This window comes from Castor canadensis, chromosome 6, assembly GCF_047511655.1.
Source record: "Castor canadensis chromosome 6, mCasCan1.hap1v2, whole genome shotgun sequence".
In the NCBI taxonomy this organism is placed as follows: Eukaryota; Metazoa; Chordata; class Mammalia; order Rodentia; family Castoridae; genus Castor; species Castor canadensis.
In genome coordinates, this window is record NC_133391.1 from 30,819,855 (window position 1) to 30,831,938 (window position 12,084).

The following is a 12,084-nucleotide window of genomic DNA, read 5'->3' on the forward strand; positions in this document are numbered from 1 at the left end:
CCTCTGTTTTTCTTCTTTCTACCTTACAGTGCATTTAGATTTTGTTGTTTGAATTTCCAACTTTTTGGATGGCAAGAATGTGCAATTGTAAACCACACATATATGTCTGAAGTAGGTTTATTCCATTGTGAATTCTTATTTCATGGTTGATAGTGAGAAAACACTAGTTATTATTGTAAACCACAAAGTTAAAGTTGAGTACCAAATACAATTGAGTAAGTTTAGTATTTATGTACCATAGGCAGTATAAAGATTATTACATTTAAGGCACATAGGTTATAGGTTAGTAATAAATCATTTCTATGGTAGGAATGAAAAAGGCAGGAACTGACTATGGCCTGATTTTAATGCTGCTAGAAGTTTCCATATGCAGTTAAGAAAGTCATTTCTTCCATTCGTGCCTTAAAGATGACCATTTTGAAATGCAGATCTTACTTTAAACATTTCAGTTTTCTCTTGAACTACATTTTGGTTCTTGAATTAGCAAAGAAAAAACCCCTTTACATTCTTTAAATATTATTAAAGTTGAGAAGAATCTAATCTTTACTATCTTAAGAAAATACTAAATGTGAAAGTGATATGGGAATCATTATGCATAATTTATTGAAGCTTTCTGAAACTGTAGAAATGGAAACTCATGGGCCACATGTGGCAATTCTCACCTATAATCCCGGCTACTCTGGAGGCAGCGATTAGGACAATGTAGATTGAGGCCAGCCTGGGCAAAAAGAGAGTGAGACCTCATTTCAACTAACCAGTTGGACATGGTGGCACATCCCAGCTACACAGGATATGAAGGTAAGAGGAATGAAGTCTGAGACCAGCCAAGCAAAAAGCATGAGTCATAATCTTTAAAAATACTAATGTAAAAAAGTGCTGAAGGCTGTGTGGTTCAAGTGGTAGAGCACTTGCCTAGCAAGTGAGAGGCCCTGAGTTCAAGCCCTACTACCTCCAAAACCAACCCCCTCAAAAAAAGAAATAAAGGAAGAAAAGAAAATGAAACTCATCACAAAATCTGAGCATTACATGGCTTTCCTTATTCTTGTTTTATGTTGAGGTTGCAGACTTATCCAAATTGAAGCATTTCTCAGAACCAAAGAATGGCATTCCATATTCACAGGGACAGCCCCAGAAAGTCACTTTGATGCAACTGTTTCAGGAGCAGGAAGTACAAAGAAGGTGGGCCATCAAAAGTAGATAGCAAGGATCACATTATAGAAAAATTTAAATTGCATGTAAAATTGTTGATGAATCTATGTATATTTTTCCTTGTGAATGATGCTATGATATTTTCTAGCTTGCTATTCTGTCAAGTAAAATGACAATAAAAATTTTAAAATTTAGTTAGTAGCCATTTCCCATCCTGAAATGTTATATTGATACCATATATTTACACTACCCTTTTCTAAACCCCCTTTTAGTGACATTGTAAGTTCACAGAGAAATGTGTAAATAGCAATTGTTCAAACAACAGATTTCTTTGGGCTGCTTCTAAACCAAGCCAAATGCCTGTGGTTAAAGTGGTGATCTTTGATAGGGTAGTCAGGTCCCCAGTAGAAATCAAGAGGATATGTAGGAATTGAGACAAGAGAAACTGAGTCAATATGATGTGATTTGTGATTCTGCTGATGACCACTCCACTATGAGTGGGGAGGCAGCATGGTGGTCAGCACATGGGTACACTTGGACCCCAGAACCTTTCTAGGACTCTCCAAAGACAACCAGCTTTTGCATGTGTCCATGGATGACAGACAAAAATAGCTATTTATCTTCCCAGGTCTCTTCCATCTTCTGTTTCCCACATTCCAGAGCTTGCCCAAACCAGTACTAGCAAAATTGCTTTTCATCGTTCAGCCCTATGGTGTCCACTTACAAAATGAGATCTGATGCTCACAGAGTGGAGTTCACTCAAGTCCAAAATGGAGGGAAAATCTGAATCATGCAAAGTACTGACCAAAAGAACAGGAGATAGTCAAGGATCTCAGGATGCACACACATTTGTGTCCAATAGCATCCTATGAGATACTCAGATGAATACATGGCTGTCCAGTCCTGCTAAGCTTCTGGTGGGAATGGCTTATGCAAGATCAGAGGGCCTCAGGCTCAGTGGGACCCTGTGCTTGTTTTAATGCTCTGTTTGTTTCTCAGACACAGGGTACTCTGCTGAAGAGGGGGTGGCTTGAACTAATTCAGTAGGCGTTTGGTTTCTCATTCTCCTTGTGGGTCATGTCAGAGACATGCTGCTTCCTTGTTGTGGAACTAGCCTCATGTTTTACCCACTGTGCAGTATGCAAATCATTGTGAAAATGAGTTGTGTGGAGACAGAAGACTTTGATTTCAAATTTGCCTCCATCGGAATAGCATTTAGGGGTATTTATGCAATAAAAAGTTCAGCATTTCAGTTATTAGGAAGGACCACCGAAAGTGAGGGGGACTTAATTAACTCATGGTTTCTTGCACCCTTTAGAAAAACTCCATAAAGGGGACTGAGCAATATCCCCAAATGTGCTATATTTGGGTTGAAAATGTTAAAAGATACAGAATACACTTTTCACTTTTGTAGTGATAAGGCATATAAGCTAGAAAAAATGGCACTCACTTTAGAAAGGATGTTTGAACTTGTAGGTAAGACCTATCAATTAAACTAGAGCAGAGACTAGAGGTGTGGCTCAGTAGCAGAGCAAGTGCTTAGCATGAGTGAGGTCTCAGGCTCAATCTTCATCACCAATAGACTACATCAATGAATAATAAACAAGAATAAATTGTGAACAGATGTGATAAAGCCCTGACATAAAACGGTGAAGTGCGCCATAATTCTTAGAACCAAAACATTAATTGCTTTGATTTTCTTTCATAAGGTGTTCTCACCTCCTTGACGGCCTCTGACAGTGCGGCAGAAATTTGTGATACTCTGCATTCATCCTAGATTCCAGCTGGTTTTGACTGAGTCCAGATACTTTAATTTAGAAGGGATGTGAGAAGGGGTCACCGTCCTCTGCTCATTTCATGCTTTTTCTTCTCTTTTTTATGGTGACTGTTATCTATTACATTATTTCAAGAATAGTTATTTGTTCTTTATTGTCTGCCGGGCAAGGGGAGTTTCAGAGGCTCCCCCTTGGTCCTGCTTATAATAATGTTCCTTACTGTACAGGGCAAAAGTAATCTGAGAGTGTTACCACCTGCCAATCTGTGCATTTCAATTACACATTCAAGATTAGGTAAATAACTACAAGTACATGGACATGAATCAAAGTTCTAGGGTGTATCTGACACTCAGGAACTCTACCCCAGGCCATGGACCACAGGGTCTCTTTAGGGGCATAGGTATTAGAGTCAGCACAGGTTTGTTCTATACTTGAAAGTCCCAGAGAATGTGGTTATGCGCTCTTTCTTTCTGGTCACTGTTATCTGTTATATGGCTACAGGTCTTCGCTTAACACCACACAAATATATCCTGATGATTTTCACAGAGCATTTTCAGGGTCATTCTCAAAAAGACATAGATGTCCGTCAATCAATGGAATGTGTTTTATAGAATTGGTTCAATGCTAAGAATGAGTGTGAGGATTTGGTTTTTCTCTTCAAAGACTAAGTCAGTTATCAACTGTTCTGATATCTTTTCTCTTCATTTATAATATTTATCAGACTTCAAAGCTTGTTCTACTGATCTCTATGAAACTATTCCATAGGCTGCTACTCCCACTGCTTCTCTGAATCTGACCATTTTAAGATCATCTGTGAATCTATGCTGTCCATACTCGATCTTAATCTTGCGTGGCCATTCAGTAGCAATGGGGCAAACTCATTTGTTTTCAAGGACTCCATCTCTCCTGGTTGATGTCCTTGACCACTGAGCACCAGTGGGTATTACTTTTTTGATAGTAATTCCTCCTCAACCTAAACAGATATATTTCTGAGAGACCCGGGGTTCAATCTTCTTTTTAATTAGCTATGCTGACCTTGATCCTGCTCTCACACAACTTCTTTACTAAGAGTGGTGCTAACAGTTTCTCCGGAGATGTACAAGGTCAATTGCTTGAATCTGTCTGTCTGTTATCTCTCTCTCATCTACCTCTCTCTTGATCTGTCACCCATTTCACATTGTAGAACACACTCTTTTCTTTCAAATGTGACAGATACCTTTAGAAATAACACTACCAAAACCTGAAGGAGAAGAAGGGAGCTCCAATAATGCTTTTGCTTGAATTTCCACTAAGTTACATTGGTTGTGGTCCAGAATTTTATTTTGTTTTATTTATAATAAAATTATATGTGTGCTTGGCTTTATAGGCAAACAGTTATTATTACAGTCATAATGATCAAGTAGAGAGATTTGTAGAATTATGTTTGATTAACCCATTTCAATTGTTTGCTTTTGGCACAGTGTGTATTTAAAGCTTGTTCAAAATGTAAAAGATGAAATGAAATTTATTAGCTTCATTAAATATATCTAAACACAGCATTGACTATGGAATGGATAAAGGCACTGCTTCACTATCAGGAATGGATTTGTTATTTTCCTTTCTGGATGTAATTTTGGGAAATTATCCTTATCATTCTCACCTTGTATGAAAAAAATTGTCTTCCCTAGGAAATGTAACCCATGTGGAAAACTAAGGTGGCTCCAATGCAGAGTGAAAGGCGCAGTGGTGGGGCTCAAGAAGAGCACCTCAGGGTGAGTATAGCCCTCGCTGGGGACTCAAGCTTTGTTTTTTAAAAGCCCATGAAGTTCCAGTGTCAGCAGCCACATGGTCATGCATTTATCTTTGCCTTCTTTTCATAGCTCATCTTTGACACCTGAACTGAGCAAGCTAAAGGATCTTCTTGCTTTTACACTGATGGGTATGCTTTTCTTTTTTCCTTAAGAATTTTACTCAGGTGTTCATGTTGTTTTATTTATTTATTTTTTGTTGTTGTTCAGTTTATCTCTCTCCTATTCACATGGCATTGATGAGAATTTTCATGATATTTTGGATTCATTTTCTTTTATAATTTTTATGACATATTGGATTGCTTCAGAGAATTCAAGTTGTGTTGAAAAAATTCTACATTCATTCTTATATAGAGAGTACATGAACCATATTCACCTTCTTAACTTCTTTTACCTTCTCCCTCTCGTATGTGATATTCCCTTAAAGTGACCTATTTTGCGTAGTATTGCTGTTTTTGTATTAGGTCTATATTCTACAAATAAGAGAAAACATGCTGCTTTTGGCCTTGTGAACCTGGCTACCTTCACTTAAGATGATGTTCTCCAGTTCCATGCATTTCCCTGCAAATGACAAAATTTCATTCTTCTTTGTGGCTGAATAAAATTCCATTGTGTATAAATACTATATCTTCTTAATCCATTCGTCATTAGTGAGGCATCTTGTCTGTTTCCACAGCTTGACTATTATGAATAATGTGCAATAAACATGGGTGTACAGGTGCCTTTGTTGTAACCTGACTTACATTCCTTTGGGCATATCCCTAGGAGTGGAACTGCTGGGTCATATTTTTAGTTTTTGAGAAGCCTCCATACTGTTTTCATAGTGGGTGTACTAGCTTACATTCTCACCAAACAGTGTATGAGGGTTCCTTTCCCCCACATTCTTGGCAACATTTGTTGTTAGTGTTCTTGATGGTAGCCAGGTGTGTTGAGTATTCAAACCAGAATACCTAGTGTATTTCTCTGCCATCTGTAATTTATAATATATGTTTTTCTCTTCTTTTTGGCAGCATTTACAGTATGACTTTCTTTGATTCTTTGTCTACTCTTTATCTATGGAAGAAGAATGATTCTGTCATGCTGCTTATTCTCCATCTTGACCAGAAAGTAGCATCCTTCATCTGTCTTGGTGGCCATAGTGACAATCATGGACCAGATGTTTGTGTGAGGTGAGGAGAGACAGATAAAATATGAGCATCTGCCATGGTAATGGAGGACTCAGTTCTACTGGAGAAGGGTGAGGATTTTTGCTGTGTGGAGGAACTCATTCCCCTCTATGACTGCTTCTTGGGACCACAATTAGATTTCCACTACTTTACATGTGCCATGACAAAATTGTCCCAACTTTCCTGTATATTTACATTTAATCTTATACAATGTTAGTTTTGAAGCATTTTTAAAACAATGTCTTAAGAACTCTTATGGTAGTAGGTGTAAGCTAGGTGCATATTAAATTTTGAATCAGTGAAAAAACAGAATTATTGGAGTAGAAAGAGAAGGGAAATAGGTATCAAAATGTGTGAATATACATGTTTTTATGTATCAGAGCACTTATAAAAAACAAAATATTAAATAAATATTATTGTCAGTATCCAGCTTTATATGAATAATGACCTCAGGAAGACTATTAGAAAACTATGATTCTTTGTAGGAAGAGTTTTGGACAATGTCTGCATGGGTATATATATAAAACTTTGAAATTTTTATAAATCCTCTGTGTTACTAAGTATCATATTCCAGTTTGCATTCTTGTTGCCTGTCCGGTGTGCTACAATTTTATAATGGTACATGTCCCAAAGGCAAGTGGCTAGATTAAAATATGTAGACAAAAGAAAAAAAGCAAAGCAATGTGCAAATAAATGTCTTTATTTGCATATTAGCACATGAGAATTCAGTGTTCCTTCACTATCAGCTGCAAGACTCCAGGCTGCTCTGTGTAAGGTGCAGAGTGTTTGGATGAAACTCAGCTGGGCTGTGATAGAAAATACATGATTTCATGAAGAAAGCTGTGAATCAAGAAGTCATTAGAAGATCTTGGCTTTCCTGATTTTGCACTGGGTGCCTGGGATTTTAAAGGGAGAATCCTTTTGATTTCTAATCATCAAGAAAGACATAGCATTTTCAGCAACTATAGTAACAAAATCTCTGCAGTGTTAATAGACACTGTGGCATTCCCATACTGACAATGGGTGGTGTTCTACTGGGCATATTCATAGTCATCCTCAGTGTGGAATTCATAACTGGGAATGTAGTGAATGGATTCATAGCTCTGGTGAACTGCATGGACTGGGTCAAGAGAAGAAAGATGTCTTCAGTTGACCGAATCCTCACTGCTTTGGCCATCTCCAGAATTAGTCTGTTCTGGTCAGTAGCTATACATATATTATTGTTACTTACTCACCCAGGAAGAATGACTGCAAAAATCATAAAAATAGCTAATACTGCCTGGGTTGTGACCAGTCATTTTAGCATCTGGCTGTCTACAGGCCTCAGCCTCTTTTACTTTCTCAAGATAGCCAATTTTTCTAATTCTATTTTCCTTTACTTGAAGTGGAGAGTTAAAAAGGTGGTTTCGGTGACATTGCTAGTGTCTCTGGTCCTCTTGTTTTTAAATACTGTTATGGTGATCACACATACTGATGTCTGGATTGATGGACATAAAAGAAATGGGACTCACTTTTCCAAATGGTGGAACTCTACACATCTTTGTAAATTTCTTTTACTCATCAACTGTACATTCACATTAATACCCTTTACTGTGTCCCTTACAGCCTTTCTCCTGCTAATCTTTTCCCTGTGGAGACACCTGAAGAGGATGCAGTACGGTGTGAAAGCATCCAGTGATGCCAGCACCATGGCTCATATGACAGCCTTACGAACTGGGATTGCCTTCCTCCTTCTGTACACTGTTTTCTTACTTTTTCTTTTTATACATGCTTGGAGCTATGACTTGTTGGAGAAACAGCTTATCATTTTTCTTAGCTTGGCTACTGGAATTGCTTTTCCTTCAGGCCACTCATTTGTCCTGATTCTAGGAAACTGCAAACTGAGACAGGCCTCTCTCTCTGTGCTGTGGTGGCTGAAGTGCAGATCCAAAGACGTGAAACCCTTGGTTTCCTAATAAATTTTAGTATCATTGTGCATATTTTAGAGGAAAATCAATTCAAAAGAAATTCCTTTATGCCATGAATTTGTACTTTCCCAATATTTTTCTGTAGTATTTATCATGATGAATTTTGTGAAAGGGTGTTTTGAATTAGCACTAAGCAAACAGATTACAACTTCAGCAATACATGTACAAGTATGTATGTTAATACACTTAATCACAGAAGGATATCAGCATGGACTACTTAAATACAAAAAATCTTTATTGTCATAAATATTATAAGATTTTGTGTCAATTATTAACATTTTCAAGATTTCAAAATAATAAGATGGATTGTGTATTTATTGATGTGACACATAAGTATTAAAATAGGACTTTATAATTTTATACATATAATTTTAAGGTAGATGTGCCTGAAGTTATAGATAATAAATGAGGAATAAAATAGAGATGTGGAAATCAGATACACTAATCCACCATTTCAAATGTAAAACTCAATTTACTTGTGATTTTTTTTTTTACAAATTCTTTAGAATCATGCAGTTGCTTTATTGCTATTCCACTATCTATATTACTAATGTCAGAGTCATGAATCCTGGAACATAGTTATCATTGTTGAGAATATGCATTTTACATTGAAAATACCCTATACTTCCTAAGTATATACCATAATAATTCAATTTTAACACACAAGAATAAGAAATCTTGACTGATGATAGTCTTCTAAGTGAATTTTACTGGAAATCATCAGTTCCACTAATTCCTTTCCAAAAAGGAAAGGAATGTCTTTTTCCTACACGTGTGGTCACTTATGAGTGACCAACACACAGTTAGCATGAATTTGGTTATGTTTATGTTTATATGTTTTAGTATTGCTTGCATTGAAAAAATTGAAGGTAAGTAAATAAACAAAACAAGATAAATTTAACAAAATAGTTGTAAAATATAAACTAAATTAAATTTAAATGATGGGGAAAAGGAGAGGAAAACGTAGTTGTGTGCCCTGCATTCAGTGCTAAATCTTCAGTTAGACAGACTTTTAACTATTTTCAGAACTGAGGAATTCTTTATTTGTGATGTAGTTCTAGAAAGAAATTCCTTCAAATGGTAGCTTGTGTTTGGTGTAAGCTTTTGTGTACTGTTAGTGTAGTTTATTTGTTCATAGGAAAAAATATATGCTGAACATCTTATCTAAGTGCCTTTGGGAACATTTTAAATAAGAAACACAAAGCATAATAAAAAGTGGGTATATGCAACAAGCCACTGAAAAGAGAAAGTTGAAGTGTGTATGTAGCTTGCTAACCTGTATACTTTGTAAATTTTAGTACTCTTGTATGGGTAATACTTTTTATTTTAAAGAAAGTGAGATCTTGAGATATTAAAAGATTTATTCAGAAGTCCATGAAGATGACAGCAATGAGCTAGTATAACTTCCATGAAAGGGAAATTGTCCCCCAAGTTCAGATGAAAGATCAAAGTTCAGATCATCCAGAATCTGGTGGATGAAAGAGGTCAGGGAGCATGCAACTTTGGGACTTCAGTTGGTTATTCTTAATTTTTCTAATATTTGTTCTCAGTTAATATGTACCGTGAACATACAGCTATTGTTTTTTTTTAAGTTGTTGAATTAAAAGCCATTTGCTTTATTATCATGTCTGCTTTGTGTTTTAAGCTCATTCTATGGTCCTTTGCAGAGATAAAATCCTGTAATTTGCATATAATTATTTATAAGGGTTATTTTACTTCTCCCTTATTATTATTTAGAAAAATTTACATAAATAAAATGGCTAACAAAGTGTGGTGACAACTGCTCACAAATAACCATAATACTGAGTTCAACTTTGTGATAAATACTTTAAAAATTATTTTCAAAGTGCCTCTTCTTATCTTTTTTTGGACAAAACCTGGCTAAAAGTATCAAATGTGTAGTGTTATTTATGAAGATAATTGCATATTTGCCTTTATTCTGAACAGTTAAATAAAATGATGATACACATTAATAGTGGTACATTTAGCAACTGCATAGCTTCTAGACTGTGCATTGTGTTTAACTGAAACTTCATGCACACATTCCCATTTGTGTATATTGTATTAAACTTGGAACCACCAGAGACAAAGTGAAATTCAGAAAATATCTACAAAGTAGTGAGAGGTGGTCTCTATGGAAGAATAAGCCAAATTAAAGTATGTGGAAAATCACACCAAAATTATGCATCCTGAGATTATTGATTCTTATTTTCAAAGGGCTGAGGAATAAACCATAATCTTGAATTTATGTCTCAAAGTATGTCTTGAAGATTGAATTGCTTAATATTATTTCCAAATAACACAATTGGTGTGAATATTTCTTATATTTCCTTTAGACACCAATTCACTAAAAATGCTGCAAATGGTTCAACTTCAGAATCTCTATGATGAACTGAATGTTTTTCTCTCCACCAAAACCAAACCAAGAAAAACAAAGCAAAACACATACATTGAATCCTTAACCCAGAACCTGACTGAATTGATGAAAAGGCATTTGGGAAAGTAAATAAGTTGTCACTGCTGTTTCTTCACTCTAGTAGTTGTTTTCTTGACTGTCAGAAGCTTCTTGGTTTGATGCATCACATTTATCAATTCTTCCTGTTATTTCCCGAGTTGTTGAATTACTATACAAAAAGCCTTGCCTAAGCCTATCTTTTGAGTTATTTTTCCCATCTTCCACTCTAGTAGTTTCAAATTTTCAGGACTTAAACTGAGATCCAGTTTGAATTGATTTTTGACAAAGGTGAGAGATAGAGGTTTAGTTTTAGTCTTCTACATGTGGATATCCATTTTCCCTGCAACATTTGTTGAAGAGGCTGTCTTTATGCCAATGTATGTTTTGGCAACTTTGTAAGGAATGAGGTGGTGCTTAGCTGTACAGGCTTCTTTTTGGAACCTTTATTTTATTCTATTGGTATAAGTGTCTGTTTTTGTGACAATACATGCTTTTGTTATCATGGCTCTGAAGCATAATTTGAAGTCAGGTATGGTGTAACCCCTGTATTGCTCTTTTGCTCAGGATTGCTTTGGCTACTCAGTATCTTTTGTGCTTCCATATAAATTTTTAGATTGTGTTTCTATTTTTATGACGAATGTCATTGGAATTTTAGATTGCTTTTAGTAGTATAGCCAGTTTCCGATGTTAATTCTGCTGATTCATGGCCATGGGAGGTTTTCCCATCGTCCAGTGTTGTCTTCAGTTTCTTCAGTGTGTTATCATTTTAATTTTAGAGGTCTTTTTCTTCTTTGGATAAGTTTCTTCCTAGGTATTTTATTAATTTTTTGTGGTGTGAATGGGAATGTTTTCCTGATTTCTTTCTCAGGATATTTACTGTTGGTATGCAGGTAAAGCTTCTGAAGTTTATGTGTTGATTTTTGTCTGTTACTTTGCTGAATGTGTTTATCACATCTAAGAGTTTTCTGACCTCTGTTCTACTCAGATCTTTTTAATTTTTTTCTCGACTTGCCTTTCTGCCTATGACTTTAAGAATTACTCTGAATAAGAGTGGGATACCTGGGTACTCTTATCTCCTTTCTGACTTCATTTTTTCTCAATTTTGTACAATGTTGTCTTTTGAATTTCTATACTTTGAATTTCTCCCAGTTTTAATAAAAACACTGCTTACATAATGTGGGAAATCATTGTTTCAACATGAGGTAAGGGGAAAAGAATAAAGTGGATTCTAGCAAGAAGAGGCCTAGAAACATTTTCATAGTCCCAGAAAACAGGATCAGTTATTCTGAAAATATCAGGGTTTCCTGTACCTCTAAATTTTCCTTACTTTTGTTCCTACTTTCCTTGCTTCCCTAAAATTATAAGAATATCAGTTGAAGATTTACCAAAAACTAAAGTTTGCATTTATCTTAGAATTCCCAGGTACAAGGTAATTCTTCTATCTGGTGGCTGGAAGCATTCTTAGTAGGGGTTCTTGATGTGCCTCTGTTGTGCTCACTACACTCAAATTATGGTCTTCCTGATACTCAGAAAGAGAGATGACAAAGAATTTACATTCTTACTACTTTATTGATTTATTGAGGATACAGCCTTGACCATATTGTTCCAATGGCATAGTTTTCTGAAGAACATCTTCTTATTCATTTTCTGAAACAAAGAAGGAAGGAAGGCTATAGGGAATTCTTGATATGCGTGATGCTACTAAAGAAGACAGAGAGTATGAGGATTGAAGTCAAGGCCAACCAGGGCAAAAAAGCTTGGCTGATGTGCTGGCACTAATGCATG

General features: G+C 35.9%; 1 protein-coding gene across 1 annotated transcript; it reads left to right on the forward strand.

The window, feature by feature from the left end:
- The first annotated feature begins 6,896 nt into the window (after positions 1–6,896).
- LOC109674389 (taste receptor type 2 member 125-like) lies at positions 6,897–7,832 on the forward strand. The gene has a single exon (XM_020151365.2). The coding sequence runs from the start codon at positions 6,897–6,899 to the stop codon at positions 7,830–7,832; it is 936 nt and encodes a 311-aa protein (XP_020006954.2).
- The last annotated feature ends 4,252 nt before the right edge of the window (positions 7,833–12,084 follow it).

What these genes read in the sequence shown, in the direction of transcription:
- LOC109674389 (XM_020151365.2), top strand. Translation starts at nt 6,897, where the DNA reads ATGGGTGGTGTTCTACTGGGCATATTCATAGTCATCCTCAGTGTGGAA.